General features: G+C 51.9%; 1 protein-coding gene across 1 annotated transcript in view; it reads left to right on the forward strand.

Moving 5' to 3' along the window:
• The window catches only part of DNAH10 (dynein axonemal heavy chain 10), a 137179-nt gene that overhangs the window by 103623 nt on the left and 15274 nt on the right, over nt 1-18282 (forward strand). The window contains exons 53-62 of the mRNA XM_070629287.1: nt 86-289; nt 949-1029; nt 2747-2944; nt 3755-3916; nt 7697-7871; nt 13138-13319; nt 14461-14597; nt 15531-15748; nt 16794-17015; nt 17284-17431. Coding sequence (XP_070485388.1) covers nt 86-289; nt 949-1029; nt 2747-2944; nt 3755-3916; nt 7697-7871; nt 13138-13319; nt 14461-14597; nt 15531-15748; nt 16794-17015; nt 17284-17431 — 1727 coding nt within the window. The remainder of the gene's footprint in view (nt 1-85; nt 290-948; nt 1030-2746; nt 2945-3754; nt 3917-7696; nt 7872-13137; nt 13320-14460; nt 14598-15530; nt 15749-16793; nt 17016-17283; nt 17432-18282) is intronic.

The following is an 18282-nucleotide window of genomic DNA, read 5'->3' on the forward strand; positions in this document are numbered from 1 at the left end:
CCTGAGACACTGCGTGTCGTCACTTCAGTGCCTAGAGTGACAATGGCCCTGAGACCGACACACTCCACGTCTCTTTGTTTCCTAGGAATCGTGCCTGCACTTTTTCCAGAAGAGGAGAAGGAGTCCATCCTCAGTCAGATCGGACAAGAAGCTTTGAAGCACGGGACGGGCCTGGCCAAGGAGTCTGTGTGGCAGTACTTCGTGAACAAGAGTGCAAATAACCTGCACATTGTCCTGGGCATGTCGCCGGTGGGGGGCACCCTGAGGACCCGCTGCAGGAATTTCCCAGGTGCCCTGGAGCTCAGCCTGCAGCTCTGTTCCCCCTTCTGCAGGGCGTGCGCTCTGGGGAGCCATGCACGTCTTCAGGTTCCACCTGCAAAGGAGAACACAGCATGGTCGTTAGGTTGAACTTCGGGCCCTGCAGTGTAGGACGAGCCCCGCTCGGCCCCTCACGCTTGCCAGCAGGCTCTCCTGTTGCCGGCAGGTGGGCGATGTCCTTCTGACATGAGGAAATGCTCGTGGTCCCTGGGGACAGGGCCTGGAGGGAGTGCTGCGTTGCTCTCTTCCATTTGGGGAAATGCTGCCAGCCTTGCGGAAGGTGCAGGACCTGCCCTTAGAACAGAGGTTCTCAGCTGGGGCGATTTCACCCCCAAGGGGACATTAGTCAGTGCCTGGAGGTCTTTCTGGTTGTCACAACTTGGCTGGGGGGAGTGGACTACTGGCACCCAGTGGGTAGAGGCCAGCGACGCTGCCAAACAGCCCGCAATGCAGACAGCCCCCACCACAGAGGATTATGCGGCCCAGATGGCAGCGGTGCTGGGGTTGAGAGATGCTCTTCTGGTGAATGTCCTCGGACACTGATGTGTTGGGCACTGAAGACGATGTCAATGCTCTCCAGTGTCTCGGGGTTGCAGAGTGATCATCTTTTCATCTCTCTTGTGTTTCAAGGTCTGGTAAATAACACTGGTATTGACTGGTTCATGCCCTGGCCTCCCCAAGCCCTGCATGCAGTGGCTAAGTCATTTTTAGGTAAGTGACACCTAATATGGGGCCCATATTCGTGGTATAACAAAGTAATTTATCACTTTTCTGACTGAATTTTGGTTCAGTGGATTCCTTCACTGTTACTGCCCACAGCCATGAATCATTTTTTAGTTTATTAGTGTGTTGTTGGTTTATATTGTGTTTTAGTCCAAAGGGATTTCAGGGGACTTGCAAGGACAATTTAGCATAAAAATTAATTACGTGTCATCCAAAGGAGGGGTCAGCAAACCACGGCCTGCGGGCCCACTGCTTGTTTTGTAAATAAAGTTTTATTGGAACAGAGACTCTTGTTAATGAACAGACAGACTCTGGCTGCCTTTCCACTACAACCACAAGGCTGAGTAATCGCGGCAGAGACGGCGGGGCTCACACAGCCTAAATGGGTTCTATTTCACGGGGGTATTAGCTGTCTCCACGTGTTAGCACTTAGGTTTGCTTTCAAAATTCAATGGTTCGGTGTTGTAAATAATGCCGCATGGAATTTGCTTAGAATAATTTTTCTTAGAATAGATTCTCTAGAATTGGGATGACTGTGCCCCAGAGTATGGGTATTTGTGAGGCCGAGTTTTCCCTGCATGCCATCAAATTGGCCTGTGGACTGTGGTTTGCTCACCCCCGTTATAACTCAAGATCAGATCTGCAGAATCTGGGTGAATGGGTGCTTTCGGTCAGTCTTTCCTTCCTTCATTTTACTTTGAGGCAAATTCTGCTTTGGGGTCACAGGATTTTGTAATCGGTGAGATAATCGAGCGATGTGATTTGGGCACCGGTCCTGATCACCGATTCTTCCAGCAGACTTATAGGAAGACCCACCTTGTGTTCCATATGTGCTGGGTGTGGGGGACACCGCGGGGACACTGGGTGAATTCCTCTCCTGAAGTCCCAAGCCTCTGTGCGCACAGTGTCTTGGCCATTGGGAAGCAGACCTTTCCACCCGGAGGGAGAGAACTGGCTTTCTGTGTTCTCAGAGAAATTGCCAGAGCACGGATCGGTCCTGCCATCCAGAAGAACCCCACGACAAGGATAACTGCTCTTTTCTTTTCTTTTTTTATTAAAACATTTTTGTATTTTTTATTGTGGTAAAATATGTATAATATGAAATTTGCCATTAGAGCCATTTTTAAGTGTACGGTTAGTGGCATTAATTATGGTCACGTTGTTGTGCAACCATCACCACCATCCATCTCCAGAACATTTTTCATCTTGTAAAACTGAAACTGCGTCCCCCTTAAACACTAACTCCCTCTTCCCTTGTCCCCAGCCCCTGGTAACCTCTAATCGGCCTTCTGTCTCTATGAATTTACCTGTTCTAGAGATTTCATAGAAGTCGAATCATGCAACATTTGTCCTTTTGTGTCTGGCTTCCTTTACTTAGCCTGTTTTTAAGGTTTATCCCTGTTGTGGCCCGTGTCAGAATTCCCTTCCTCTTCAAGGCTGAATAATATTCCACTGTATGGATGGACCACATTTTGTTTGTCCATCCATCTGTCGACGGATGCTTGGGTCGTTTCCACTTTTGGACGTTGTGAATAGTGCTGCTGTGCACATTGGTGCCCGAGAATCTGCTTGAGTCCACTTTGCAGCTTTTGTGGCTGCGCGCCTAGGAGTGGAATTGTCGGGTCATATGGGGATTCTCTGGTCCACTTTGTGAGGAGCCACTCTCTTTCTTTAAGAGGGATCTTTTCGATTTCTTTCTCTTCAGGGGATAATCCAATGATCCCAGTAGAAAACATAGAGGACCTGGTGGAACATGTAGTTTTGGTCCACGAATCCGTGGGTGAATTCAGCAAACAATTTCTACAGAAACTGAGGCGCAGCAACTACGTAACTCCTAAGAATTACCTTGATTTTATTAACACGTATTCAAAATTACTGGATGAGAAAACTCAGTACAATATAGGTAAGACTTGGAAATGGGACGGTTAACAGAAATTGTTATTACTTACGAGTAAGGATCCCTGTGCTCAAGTTTCCCCTTTTTTTTTTTTAAGATTGGCACCTGAGCTAACATCTGTTGCTAAACTTCTTCTTTTTTTCCTTCTTCTCCCCATATCCCCCCGGTACATAGTTGTATATTTTAGTTGTGGGTCCTTCTAGTTGTGGCATGTAGGACGCCACCTCAACGTGGCCTGACGAGCGGTGCCATGTCCGTGCCCAGGATCTGAACCGGCAAAACCCTGGGCTGCTCAAGTGGAGCGCGTGGACTTAACCACTCGGCTGTGGGGCCGGCCCCTGATCTTTACTTTAAGCAGATGTTTCTAAGCAAGATGAGGCATCCTCAGGATTCAGGCAGAGCGAAGCGCGTTTGAATTCCGCATTCAGAGTAACTCTGTGTGGGCAGGGCCCTGGCTCCCTCTCACTTTTATTTTTCAGTGTGGGGTCTTGCACTTTGTAGCTCTAAATTTTCATTGCTTTAGAGATGTTGACTGATGGCGGCAACATGCTCTGTTGGAAAATGCTTTTTGAAAATGCTCTGACTCTGGCTGTTGGCCAAGTGGAGCACTGTTTTCAGAAACATACTCATTTTAGCTGATGCCGCCCCAGTATGGCAGTGGAGGTGCTGAAAGATGCTTGATGTCTTATGGAAACGATTTTTTTTTCTGGTGAGCCCAAGTTGGACGCATTGTGTGGAGGCCACGGGAATGCTTGCCCCGGTGCGTTGGGAGCGGCGCCCGCCTGGATGACGGATGCGGGTGCTCTCTCCTCGCAGCTCAGTGCAAGCGTCTGGAAGGGGGCCTGGACAAGCTGAAGGAGGCCACCATTCAGCTCGACGAGCTGAACAAGAAGCTGGCCGAGCAGAAGATCGTGCTGGCGGAGAAGTCAGCCGCCTGCGAGGCTCTGCTGGAGGAGATTGCCACCAACACAGCCATAGGTGAGTGTGGGACCAGCGCTGGGGGCGGGACCCTCAACAGGACAGGACTCCCCAGGGGACATCCCTGAGAAGCCACCTGTAGACACTGAGAGCGTCATCTTTGGGCCCGTTGATTGCTATTTTTTTCTGAGTTAGTGTCCAGCCCTCCTTTGTGAGCACGGAGACCCTGCCCTATGCGGGACCCAGAGCGGGGACCTTGAGGATTTGACAGGCTGTGGAAAGTCGTCTCTTACCCTCCATGAGCCCGGGAACTGCGTCACTAGGGTTTGCATGCTGTCAGCTTTAGCATCATTTGTTTGGGACTTCCTTGGTTCTCTGTGAAGCCGTTCTAGGTTCTTTCTCAGGCCCCTTCCCCCGATCTTCCTGGCCCAGCGCTCTCCTCATCCCCCATTGTCCCCTGCTCCCGAGGAGCTGACCTTCTCACAAATCTCTCACACAGGATAACTCCTAAGCTGCAGCTTTGCCCCTGACCTCTAACCCCGCTCTCTGTCTTTGGACTCCTGTGTCTATCATCTCTCAGAATCCTGTGTTCCGATCATGTCCTCCCCAGCTCATTCTCAGATTATTGCAGGAGCCACTCAGCCTTCCTTGCCACCTCTGCCTGTCCTCACTCTAGCCCGTATCTGCATTGCTTCTGAGGATGATCTTGGCTCAATGCCAGTCGCACTGTGTCAGGCCCTGGGTGCAGGACCCCTGTCTAATTACTCTGGGCATGGCACGCCAAGTTGGCTTCGGCAACCTGCCTGTCCCTTGCTCCCAGTCTATGCCATCAGCGTGGGCTTATCCCACCCTTGGCTGGGTCACCTGGACGTTCCCCTGGAGTTCATGTTTTGAATCAGCCAATGTAAAGACAGGAGGTAATAGAATTCTTGTATTCCACGTCAGTGTTGTGCAAGCCCGGATCTCTGGAGCTGCCCTGATTTGTGTGTTCAACGTCTTCCGTTCTGTGAGCTGCCCTCGCTCCTTCCAATACTCTCTCTTTTTGCTTAGCTTGGTCATTGTCGGTTTCCGTTGATTTCAACAAAAGCAACTTAACTGATAGAGGTGCCTTCCCGGTGATCTGTGGCAACTCCCCTCTGCCTAGTTCAATGCTGAATACGCAGCCTGGCCCTGCCGGGTCCCTGCCAATCCTGCTCTGTCATCTCACCCACCTCATTTCTCATGACACCGCGTCCCCTGCCCCCCCGCATCATTTCTTCAAGCCCACGTGACTCATGCGGTAGCTTATGCTCTCGCATCCTTTGCTCTACTCTTCCTCTCCATGTTTCTTCTTCCAGAACTCTGATCGAAGGCCTCTTTCCCGCACAGCCCCAGTTTGTTTTCATCCTCCTTTTAAAGTCTCTGTATTCCCAGAGTTTTCCCTGTGTGGATTTATATGTGTTCTGAGATGCTTGCTGAGTTGGCGTGCCCGTTGTAAAACTAGGTTGGAAGTGCCTGGAAAGAAGCTGTTATTTCATGGTTTCATCTGTCCAATACAGATCCTTCCTGGGTATCAGATTCCTGTCAGGCACTGCGATGGGGCAGTGTGTGGGGGGCCAGGAAATGAATGAGACTCAGCCTCTCCCTTGAAGAAGCTCACGACCAGGAGACCCCCTCCCCGAATGCCCAGGCTATAGTGTGTACTGAGGGTGACCTGTTTGCCACCCCCATGGTTAGTGCCTTTCCCACCTGTTGCTGTTCTTACCAGGGTCCCCTTGCTCCTACTCGGAATTTTGGAGGTAGCGTCATCTGGGAATTTACCTCCAGACTGCCTGTCCTGATCAGGACCATCTTGGTTATAAATGCCAGAAACTGAGCTCAGATGGCTTAAGCTTAAAAGGAAATTCATTGATTCCAGATGTATCTGGCTTCAGGCACAGCTGGATCTAGGCACTCCAGTGTGTGAGTTGGAATCTATTTCTTTCCCTTTCTTCGCTCTGCTGTCTCCTGTTTGGGCTTCAGTCTCAGGCAGCAGGCTCTGTCCACTGGTTCCCACAAAGCTCCCAGAATTGGCTATAGTTGGGAAGGGTCACATGCCCATCCCTGAACCGATTCCAGTGGCCATAGGGATGGAATACATTGACAAGCCAGGCAGAGGGTAGGGTGGGACCCAGACCAAAGCTCTCTGCCAAAAGTGATGGAGGGGAGGGTCTCGGGAGGAAGATCGGGGGATGGCCAGCAGACGGGGATGAGTGCCGAGCAGGCACAGTTGATAGATGCCCCCACACGGTCTGCTCCCCATCTGTCGTGCATGATGTCATGCTCAGCTTTCCAGAGCACCACTTGTTTATCCGTCCCTGCGCTGCCCAGAAGTCTTCAGGGAGTGCCCCGCCTCCAGCCTGCTCTCCTGGCTGAAAGAGTCCCCCTTTTGGTCCTGCACCTGGGGCTTTACTGGCCCTCTCGCAGGTGCCGGCCCGCGCTGAATCACCTGTAATTGTTCCAGCCTCCTTCCTTCCCAGCCCAGCTCCCCTCCCTTTCCCTCGGTGGTGCCTCCCGAGGCCCCTCTCCTGCACTCCGACAGTCTGAGGGCTTCCGGCCTGCTTTTCCATTCCGATGGTCTCCAACTGTGTCCTGCTCCCTCCTGAGGCATCTGTCCTCCTGCTGCTCCAGCAAGAAACTCTCCGGGGGCTGGGACCCTTCGTGGTGTCAGGGCCCACACAGGCTTTGCATGCTGCCGACCGTTAACACTTGCTTGTTGTCTGTGGAGTTGAACCCGAGAGAAGGCCGCCTGGGGGAGCCGTTGGTGCGTCAGCATGCTAGTGATCACGTGCCGTGCTCCTTTCCTGGGGCTGCTGTGACAAAGTTCGGTGAACAGGCTGCCTTGAAACGACAGACATTTATTCTCTGACGGTTCTGGAGCCCAGGAGTCCGAAATGAAGGCGTTAGCAGGGCCGTGCTCTGTCTGACGGCTCTGGGTGAGGGTCCTTCCTGCCTCTTCCAGCTCCTGGTGGTTGCTGGCCATCCTGGGCTTGTAGCTGCATCCCTCTGACCTCTGCCTCCATCATCATGTGACCGTCTCCCTCTGTGTCTCTGTCTTCACATGGCCTTCTCATGAGGACAGAGTCATTGGGTCTAGGGCCTACCCTAACCCAGTATGACCTCATCTTAGCTAATTCCATCTACAAAGACACTCTTTCCAAATAAGGCCACATTCTGAGATTCCGAGTGGACGTGAATTTTAGGAGGGATGCTATTCAACCCAGTGTGCCTGCTGTGGGCCAAGCCCTGGTCTAAATGTTGGGGTCGCAGCTCTCGGGGAGATGCTAACATTCTCGAGAGTGGAACCAGACCATCAGTGAGCCGGGAGGGGGGTGAAATTTCAGATTGCGATCAGGGTCCTGAAGCAAGTCAGCGGAGCGGGGAGCCGGCGAGGGACAGAGGCGGCAGGCCACCTTCGGGCGGGTGGCTTTGTGCTGGACCTGAAGGAGCAGAGGAGAAGGTGATCAAGAGGCAGGGAGGTCTCCGTGAGCCAGAGAAACAGGGAGCGCAGGCAGCCCTGGCGTCCTCGGCTAGCGCTGGCCAAGCAGGCTTGGGGGCTGTCACTGGGATGGAGCGCTGGGACCTGGGCGGGCCAGTCAAGGAGGGTCAGAGACGGAGCAGCCATCCTGGTGTTGGAGCCCCGTGCACCGTGAGGACTTGTGTTCTAGCGGGAACGCCCAAGGCTGTCACATTGGCTCAAGCTCGTCAGATCCCCCTGCACCCAGCCCCAACCTTCGCGGGCTGCGCGCTGCTTTGGCTCAGTAGCAGGGGTCCATCCTCCCCACTCCCGGTCACTTCACTAACCTCGCCCTCCCCCCACAGCGGAGGAAAAGAAGAAGCTCGCAGAAGAAAAAGCCATGGAGATAGAGGAGCAAAACAAGATCATCGCGGTGGAGAAGGCTGAGGCCGAGACGGCCCTGGCCGAGGTCATGCCCATCCTGGAGGCCGCCAAGCTGGAGCTGCAGAAGCTGGACAAGTCAGATGTGACCGAGATCAGGTAACCAATGGCCATCTCCAAGTGCGCTTGGCCACCAACGTCGTTCCTGACAGCCATGACTATAATCGTGGCGGTTAGGCATTTGCAGAGCCAGGCTGCGGGCTGGCCCCGAGCTCGGCACTTTCCATGGTGGGGATTGTGAGTACCTTCATTTGCAGGTGAGGGAGGCGAGGTGGCCCCCCAGGTGGCCAGTAGGTAGCAGGGCCTGCCGGCCTTGAACCCGGGCCGACTCACCACAGGAGGCTGGGATCCAGGACGGGCTGCATGGCAGAGGTGGGGCTGTGGAAGTCGGTCCTCTTCGCGGACGTGACACAAATGTCTGTTCCGAAGGGCAGCCGGGCACTCGACGCACGGGGCCTGTGCCCTGCTGAAGATAGCGTGGTGGGCGGAGGGCCGGCGGAGGGCGGCAGTGGGAGGTGGTCTCATCATTCTAGCCACATGGGCTTGCCGGGGGAAGAGCGGGTCTTCACTGTGGCCCCCAGACATTTTGCAAGTCACTCTGTAAAATGCCTTCGTCGCCTGCAGCCAGAGGGCTCGCCTGCCATGAGGACGGGGCCTGGTGTCAGGGCCTGGTGTCCTTAGGGCACCGGTAGTGGATCTTGCTGGTAAATTCAGCAATTTAGCTGTCCTGTCTGCCAGCGCCCTCTCCTTGTGCCGCCTGGCCCCACGCTCGTCTCCCCTGGTTTAGGAACCCCAGCTCTCTCTTCATCTCTCCCCATCGTGGCCTCATTTTCCGGAGGGGTTCAGTCCTTCTTGCCCCCCAGTCAGAGAGACTCCGGTTTCCAGGCCGGCAGCTGCCTCTCCGTCTTGTGCTCCTGGCGCAGTGGTGTGGCTCTCCGTGCTTCTCTCTTTTCCCAAGGGCTGAGCAGCGTTCCTTGTTGAGGGCCGTGCCCTGGCTGTCTGCCTCTGAGTGAAACATGAACTGGAACAGAACGTTCTGCTGCTCCCAGGGTAGGGGACCCCAGTAATTCTCGGGAGGTCATCTGGAGATGCCACTCTTGTTAGCAAGAAGTCATTATTTCAGAGTTTTGCAAAGTGTGGTTCCAACGAAGGTTTAAGGATGGAGGTTCTAAAATTGCAATGGCCTGTGCTGGGAGTTTAGACGGAGGTGCCAGGACGGTGCAGAAACGCACACCAAGCTGAGTTGTAGGAGAGACCATCGACACACACGTTTTCAGGGGAAACATCCAGCCAGGTTCTGGGAATTTGGGGCACCGCTCCCAGGTCGGCAGAGTGAAAACATTGTGAGAGCAGAGAGTTGGGAAAGATTTTTGAAGGGGATTTATTTGGAGAGAAGGGGCTGTGAATCCCCCCATCAACCCAAGGAGGAGTGGACGGGGGGCTTCCACGGGCCACGTGGACAGCTTAATCCGTGCCCCCTGCAGTCAGCCAGGTGTGCCTGCGTCACCCGAGGTGGGTGTGAGACAGGAGCCCAGTTCATCCCTGAGAAAGCAGAAGTGGCCTGTGGCCTAAAAGGAGCAATTTTTAAAAATGTAATTACTGCAACAGGTAATATGTTCATGCACGGCTCTGCCTCTTACTGCCTGTGTGACCTTTGGCAAGTCACCTAACCTCTCTGAGCTGCAGCTTCCTCCTTTGTAAAATGTGGATGATGATAATCGTCCCCAAGGCATCAGAGCTGTTATGAGGATCGAGTGAGCTGTTACGTGAAGAGCTCTCAGGACTGGGCTGAGCACACGGTCAGTGCCGTGTAAGCGTCAGCTAGGATCATGGTCCCAGCATCAAAATGACATGCCTTGAAAGCCCCCAGACCTGTCCCCATCATCTTTGCTCCCCTCCTCCACTCAACAGGTCACCATGCCCTTCATTTCTCATATGTCCATCCGGAGAGGTTGTATGCATATTCAAGGCAACCGGATACACCAATGTCTCTTCGGTCCCCAACTCTGGACTCGAAGGGTTTGCGGAACAAGTGATACCTGTGTATTCCTTTTTCCTTCTTGTTTCCATATAGATGGTAACACACTCTTTCTGCAACTTGGCTTTTCTGCTTAATGATACCTTTTGGAGATATTTTGCATGCTGATAGATGATGAACTTTCCCCAATATTTTTAAATAGCCCATCACATTCCATCATTGTGTATCTGTGCCGTCATTTATTTAACCGGCCCCGATCTTTGAATCTTCAGCTCATTTCCAGTCTTTTGCCTTCCCAAAGAGCGGGGTAAAGAATAACCCTGACCGTACATCGCTGTGCACCTGGCCAAGTCCACCTGAAGGATACCTTTCCAGAAGTGGGGCTGTTGGGTCCAAGGGTGTGTGTGTTTATAATGTCACAGCTGTTGCCTAATGCCGTCCCTGGGGCTGGGTCCACTTTGCACTCCCTGGGGCAATCCATGGGAGTGCCTGCTCTTCACAGTCTCACCAACAGAGGGCGCTACTACACATTTGGATTTTTGCTTTTTTATAGTGAAAAATGGTGTTTGTGGAGTTTTAATGTGCATTTATCTGATTATGAGTGAGGTTGGACTTGATTTAATATGTGAAAAATATGTAAAAGTCGCGTGGCTTTCCTTTTCTGTGCGCCGTCTGTGCGCTTTGCCCTCTCTCTGTTGAATTGTTGTTGCTATTGTTGCTTTTTTTTTTAAATCCATTTCCAGGGGTCTTTTATGTAACAGGGAGATTAGCTTTTTATCTGTGATGTGAGTTGAAAATATTTTTTCCTAGTTTGTCACTGACCATTTGACTTTGTTTATGAGGTTTGTATGTGTGTTTGTGTTTGCTGTATATAAGATTTTTCTTTTAATGTGGCAGATTTTAGTAATATTTTATTTTGTGGCTTTTCGATATTATGTCATACTTAAGAGGCCTTACGACTTCAAGATTGTAAAATAATTTTCCCAAGCTTTCTTCCTGTATTTTATAGTTTAATTCTTTACTTTTAAATCTTTGCTTTCTTTGGAATTTTTCCTGGCATTTGGTGTGAGTGTGGAACCGGTTTTATTTTTTCCAGACGACTACAATCTGGCTTTCTTCAGGTCATCTGGATGTTAAGTATGAGGAGCCAGCACTCACATCTTGACAATTTCATAATCCTTTAATTCTTTAAACAGCACTTCCTTTCTCTAATGCTCAGTCTCCTTTGTAGAAATCACTAGATTTTTAAGGTGGGAAGATTAGGAGGAACGAAGGTTGGAAGAGGATGTTTTTCCGTGGAATCAAAGGCTCCCTTTGTTACCCGCTTGTGACTTTACTTTTCTTCCTTCCCCTCATCAGTGGTCGTTGGGTGCCCACCCTGTGGCTGGCCTTGCGGCTGAGGAGCCGTGAGCCGGGTGGGCTAGGTCTTCCCCGCATGGGAAGCACTGGTGTGCTGTGGGACAGCACTGGCGTCTGTCTGGGAATCCCACGTGCACAGTAAAATTACCCAGAGAGGGCAGGACAGGAAGGTCTTTGCTGCTGTGGAGGAGGGGGCGTGACCTGGTCTGGGAGGCGGGCAGTCAGGCAAGGATGCCTTTAAACTGAGATGTGACCAGAGAGCAGGGACTCACCAGTTGGACGATGGAAGCGGCGTGACTGGAGGGAAAGGCAGAGACAGAGTATGTGGGGAAGGGTGAGGGGAGGGAGGGACTGGCGTTTGTAGTGATTATTTGCCTCCAGAGAGGGCAGCATGTCATCATCATCTGTCTCTCCCTCTAATCCTGAGCTTTTTTTCTGATAGAAGAAAGGAATCAGATGAAACAGAAACGTTTTCATTTCCCAGACTTGCAACCTTAGTATTTCTAACACCTCCGTCTGGATAAATGAGGCTCCTGGGAATGCTTTGTAAGCTGACCGCAGAGAACTTCCATGGTCTTATAGGATTTTGGAGCTGGAAGGTTCTGGTTTCATGTCCCCATTTTACAGATGGGGAAACTGAGAAACTCTCCACGGTTCCTAACTTGCCCGAGGGCTCAGGACCCTGCTCAGAGGCCTGGGCTCTTTCTGTCTCGAATCTGAAAACATTTCACGGATTCTTTCCTCCTCTGATTATTCCGAGAGCAGTGGCCTGGGCCTGGCCTTCATCAACCCTGAAGGAAACCTTTTAAAAACAGTTGGCAGTGGTGTCTGCTTTCGCAAGCCCCCGCGCCGGCCGGCGTGACTGAACCTTCCCCTGGTGACTCAGGCCCATCGCTTTCATCCTCAGGCTCTGTGCTGCAGTCGCTGCCCTGGCTTGTCCTCACGCGCTGGGGCTCCCTCTCTCCTCTCTGGTCTGCCGGCGAGTGGGTGGGGGTTCCGGGCCCAGGACGGGTCGGGGTTTGCCCAGTCTGGAAATTCTCCACACTGCTGTGCTGGTTACATTGTTCCCTCTCTGCCTGCCTCCCTCCCACCCTCTCCCTCCTCAGGGTCAGTCTGGCCTCCTACTGGAGAGGCTGGACTCCGGCCTCACTCCCCGCATGCCGCTCCATGCCCCGTGGGGGCCTCTGGGAGCTCCTGCTCCTCTCTTCCTTCCTTTCCTTGGCCTTTTCTCCATCATTTTCCTTCTGCTTCTGTCTCTCTTCATGGCTTGGGTGTCTGCACCACTTGCGTGGCTGTCACAGACTTTGCTGGGCAGCGGGCAGCCGAGTAGTCCCACTGGGCACACTGTGTGCCACCCGTCCCTTCTGATCCTTTTGGGTTTCCAGCTCCCCGGAGGGTCGAGGGCACTGGACATCTGAGTGTGGAGCAGCGGAGTGATGGTCTAGTCTCATCAAAGACAAAGAAGACAAGTAAGAGGTGACACAGTCTGGAAAGAACCCAGGATGTGGGGACCCCAGACCCCACAGGCTGTGTGAACACAGGCAGGCCACCTAAGCACTCTGAGCCCTGTTTATTCGTCTACTAAGTGGAAAATAGGATAATGATGATGATGACGATAATAACAATAATGACAATAATGACAGCGGCTGCCATTTAGAGTCTGAGGAATCACCCCCAGGGTGTAATTAAAAACGCAGATTCTCAGGCGCCACCCTGACCTCCTGGTTCAGAGGCTCAGGGGCGGCCTGGGTTTGCATTTTAATGACAACCTCCCCCACGCCCCATGGTTCTGATGCCCAGTCCAATTCCCGGAGCCTGGTCTGGCGCTGGCTGAGACCCAGTGCCTGCCCTCGGAGAAGCTCACCCCCAGAGCCCACGGCCATGCCAGGATGTGGCTTCCTTCGTTTTCATGCAGCATCACCTCCAAGAAATGACTCTGGGTTGAGCCATTTTTTCTGGAACTCTCATTCAGGCCAGATCCTGGCCACATCCCGGTTCTGACCCACCTGCATTTCCATTTCTTGCCAGGTCCTTTGCTAAGCCCCCGAAACAGGTGCAGACGGTGTGTGAGTGCATCCTCATCATGAAAGGGTACAAAGAACTCAACTGGAAGACCGCCAAAGGCATGATGTCTGACCCGAATTTCCTGAGGTCTCTGATGGAGCTCGATTTCGATGCAATTAGCCAGAGCCAAGTGAAAAATATCAGAGGTGAGTGTAGACAAATGTAGGCATAGCCAGGGTCGATCTCAGTCTGGCTTCTCAGTGTTTGGGGCAGAGAAGGGGGGTTTGTTGCAGGCAGACTCTCCCGTTGTGGTCAGATGGTATGGCTGTGGTTCTGCGGATGGAACAGGTGGAATGACTGATCCCAGAGGAAGATGGCAGCACTGTCTCATGAAATGGGGCGGGTAGGCGCTGGATGGGCAGTAGCAGCCAATGCCCGCTGACTGTTTGATTGAGCAATGGCTCTGCACATAGGACCTTCTTATGGAGCCCAGCCCAACCTTGTCTTCTATGCACCTTGTCTATCGGGCATGATGGTACCAAGAGTTGTCTAACCTTGACTTCTCCCCTTGGGCCTCTTGTCAGCATAAAGTCTTCCATAGGTCCCTGGGGGACGGGCAAGAAGGAGGGAATGGCACCACCCACGGCCCGTCCCCATCTTCAGTTATGGAGCGCCTACATTCCCTGTGAGCCTGATTCCTGACCTGCCCAGGCGCTTAGCCAGTAGGAATGACGTTAGTCTTTGCTAAAGACGATATGCGTCAGAGCGTCACTGTTTCTCTTGACGGTTGGTTCAGAAGTTTATCATCAAATGCTCTTTTTCAGCCACTTAAAAACAAAACTAAACAAAACACGAAGGATAATAACCACCACAGAAACCCAAGGACCCTCTTTGCCTGAATTTGGGTTGGTTGGGTTTCCATTTATGTGACGTTACTCCCAGGGTAAGCGTGTGGGTGGAGGTGACGGTGACCCATAATGGCCCATCAGTCTCACTCAGTTGCCTGCCCTGAGCCACCTTGGTGTCCAGTTGGGGGTCCCCACTGACACCCTGGCTCTCTGGGGCTGCTGGGTGTCGCATGGAGGCACCTGGGTCATAGGATGTCCTGGGTGGCAGTAACCTGTGCCCCTCAGTCACGTCTTGAACATCCACTTCCATAAAACTCCCTGGGGTTTGGTTGGACCCACCCTGTCGTCCGTGGGAGAGCTGCCTGGACCCCACCCACGGGGTCCCTGAGGAATGAGGAACTCGTCACACTCACTCTGTCCATAGGCGATTTATTTCCCATCTTATTTTCCCAAGACAAAGCTTGCTGCTCATGGAAATCCTTGCATCTTTGACCTTTAGGCCTCCTGAAGACTCTCAATACCACAACTGAGGAAATGGAAGCTGTGAGCAAAGCAGGCCTGGGAATGCTGAAATTTGTCGAAGCTGTGATGGGCTACTGTGATGTTTTTAGAGAAATCAAGCCCAAAAGAGAGAAGGTACTGGCCATCTGTAGACCTAGACGCTGCTGCAAGACACCAATATGGAACCCGAGTTAACGTGTCCACAGCTTGGCTGGAAAAATCCTGGCGAGGTTCTGATTTTAACCTGCATGTACATTTTCCCCCAGGAAATGACAGCCCCAAATTACAACTCTCATTTAGACATTACATGAACTGACAGAACCAAAATCCAAAAGATTTTCAAATTTTGTGTGAAAAGAGTAGGATAAAAGATGGTAAAACTCATTCTCTGGGGCTAAAGCAGGTTCTCAGCGTCGGCGCTGTGACACTTTGGACTGGCTCCTGCCTTATGGGGCTGTCCCATACCTTGTGGGATGTTTGGCAGCATCCCTGGCCTCTACACACTAGATGCCATCATCCCTACCCCCAAGTTTTGACAACCAAAAACATCTCCAGACACTGCCATATGTCCCCTGGGGGGCAAAATGGGCCCCAGTTAAGAGCCCCTGGGTCAGAGTAACATATAGAACACAGAATACAAAGAGATTGATAAGGTCGATTCAGTCACGTTGAGCTTTGTTTTGACATTGCTTTATAACTCAGAATTTTATTACTCAGAAAACTTAAAACACAATAGTAAGACCAGTACCGTCTTCAATGCATCCTTGTGAGTTTTTGACTTAGAACCACAGTGTCATCTTACTGTGACCTTAGTGCATGTGAAATTAAGCCACCTGCTAACTCGGACGCAGGACATCTTTTTCTAACGGGATGTAGAGCTTTTGTAGCAAACCGTTGAAGAGATAGCTAAGAAGAGAAGCCGTGTGCCTCCCGGTGGCGTATGGCGGCCCCACAGTATGTGAACATCGTTAGAATTGCGAGGCGGACCCCAGCCCAGGCGTGAGGCTGTGGGATCCCTGCCCCACGACAGTCCTTTTCCCCACCGTTCTGTGAACTGTCTTCACTTAGGTGGCCAGGCTGGAGCGGAATTTCTACCTCACTAAACGCGAACTGGAAAGGATCCAGAATGAGCTGGCAACGATCCAGAGGGAACTGGAAGCCTTGGGGGCCAAATACGAGGCTGCCATATTGGATAAGCAAAAGCTGCAGGAGGAAGCGGAAATCATGGAGAGACGGCTCATTGCTGCTGACAAGCTCATCTCAGGGCTGGGCTCTGAGAACGTCAGGTCAGCTCGGTCAACGAAGCCCCGACAGGCAGCTCTAAGCGAAACCGGGTGGTTTGCGAGTGAACACCGCCAGCAGAATTTCTCGCTATAGACAGTCTTTATTCCACACTGCATTTTTATCTGAAAACCGTGTGACAAGTTCTGATTTTACTATTATCATGTTTTAAGGTGGCTAATGGCTATTTTATAGATTGTCTTTATTAGGTACGAGTGTTCTTTATTATATAATCATTAAGGGTTAAGGAGGCAGTGCAGCTGTGGAGGCAGAGAGACACCAGTGGCCTCTGGCAAGGTGCCCTATGTCCTGGGAATGTTTACTTGTTGGTAACCTTTAACCCCAAGTCCGTTCTGGATGGGTCTGGAGGATGAGCCTACCTCTGTTGCCAGGCGAATGTCATCCAGGGCTCTTGTGGCTGGTTCAGTCCTGAGCGTCAGTTTTAAGTGGGTGGGGCTCTTTGATGCTTATGGGCAGGACCATTGGGCATAGCTGGCCCACTAGATGTGACGATTGTTTCTAACTGGCACCTGTAAAAGTGGTGTGGAAAATATTGTTTGCTTGTGAGAAACAAGCAGTTTTCAATATTTCTAAAACCCAGAAGACTTTGGCCATTTACCAGAAGAGGCAAGTGAAACATCTGCTTTCTTTTATCTTGGGTAGAATTATTTCACCAAGCAGGACCAGAGCTCATGAGCTCTGCTGGGCGTGTAAAGTTATTGATTAAGCGTTTGGAAATAATGTGATTACCATTTAATAAATAGCTTTGAGACAAATGCGTCCCGCAAACGTCTGTCGAGGCCCCCGTTAGATGCTAGCTTCTGCTGAGCCCTAGAATTGAACAGAAAGTCTTTCAAAACTTTGGGTTCATAGTAGGCAAAATGGCAGAATGAGCTGGCAATCTTTGTTTTCTAAAAGAAAAGAATATCTCAAAAAATGTTTCCTTCTGGCTAGCCCCATTAGCAATGTGTCAACCTGGTTCTTCTAGAATGTTCCTTTTGATTGTGCCAGAGGGTAACTGCTTACCGCAGCCCCCGTCTCCTGTGCCAGGTGGCTGAATGATTTGGACGAGCTGATGCACCGGCGGGTGAAGTTACTGGGGGACTGCCTGCTTTGTGCAGCTTTCCTCAGCTATGAGGGGGCGTTCACGTGGGAGTTCCGCCACGAGATGGTCAATCGGGTTTGGCAAGATGATATCCTGGATCGGGAGATTCCCCTGAGCCAGCCCTTTCGCTTAGAAAGCCTGCTCACGGATGACGTTGAGATCAGCAGGTGAGTGTGACCCTGAGCCAGGAGGACGAGGGGTGCCTCGGTGGGGGGTCCCCGTGGGCGTCACCCTGACGGGGCATAGCAAGGGGTGCAGCTGCCTTGACAGCACAGAAATGGCAGGCTGCGCTGCAGGTCTGGCTCCCTGGACTCTGGGGAGGGTTGAGCAGTCTGGGGATGGGCAGATTGTTCTGTGAGGCTCATCCTACCACCTCCAGCCCTTGGTTTACAACCTGGCAAGAAAAACAGATTTCCTTGTCACTTTTCCTTCCAGGTGGGGCTCCCAGGGACTGCCCCCCGATGAGCTCTCAGTTCAGAATGGCATCCTCACCACCCGGGCCAGCCGCTTCCCCCTCTGCATCGACCCCCAGCAGCAGGCCCTCAACTGGATAAAGAGAAAAGAGGAGAAAAACAACCTGCGGGTACGGCCGGCTCCTCCCTGGGCGTCCTCCGCCCTCACTGCCCGCTCTCAGGGTGTCCCTGCCTGCCCACCCGATGCGTCCTCGAGGGCAGCCTGGACCCGTGGCTTTTACTGTGCTCTTTGCCTGTGCGTTGCCTCTCAGGCTGTGAGCAACGTGAAGGCCAAGATCATGCTTTGCTCGTCTTTGTGATCCCCCGACGCAGTGCAGGGCGTGGGGGCCTAGATGCTCAGTCACTGCTTTTTTGGAAGGGAGGAGGAGTGGCCTTGATTGAGCTATAATTCACATACCATACAATTCCTGCCTTTGAAACAGACAATTCAGTGGATTTTCATATTTTTACAGAGTTGTGTAACAATTACCAGAATCTGTGTTTTATCACCTTCACCAGCCAAAAATGCTGCATCCTTTAGTCATCACCACCCCTCCCCCAATCCATCCATTCCTTGCCCCACCCCCGCCTCTGCAACCACTAACAGATCTTCTGTTTCTATGCATTTACCTATTCTGGACCTTTCATGTGAATGGGATGATACACTATGTGGCCTTTTGTGTCTGGCGTCTCTCACTCAGCATCATGTTTTCAAGGTCCCTCCATGTTGTAGCAGGTGTCAGTGCTCTGTTCCTTTTCATGGCTGAGCTGTATTCCGTTGCGTGGTTGGACCACATTTTGTTTATCCTTCCGTCAGTTGGTGAACACTTGGATTGAGTCCATGTTTTGGCTATTGTGAATAGTGCTGCTGGGGACATTTGTGTTCAAGTTTTTTGGGGGAGTGAGTTTTCCCTTTTCCTGGGTGAAACTGCTGGGGCCCGATCGCCTGTTGCTGAGCTCATTAACACATTCCTGATCTTCA

Source organism: Equus przewalskii, chromosome 7, assembly GCF_037783145.1.
Source record: "Equus przewalskii isolate Varuska chromosome 7, EquPr2, whole genome shotgun sequence".
In the NCBI taxonomy this organism is placed as follows: Eukaryota; Metazoa; Chordata; class Mammalia; order Perissodactyla; family Equidae; genus Equus; species Equus przewalskii.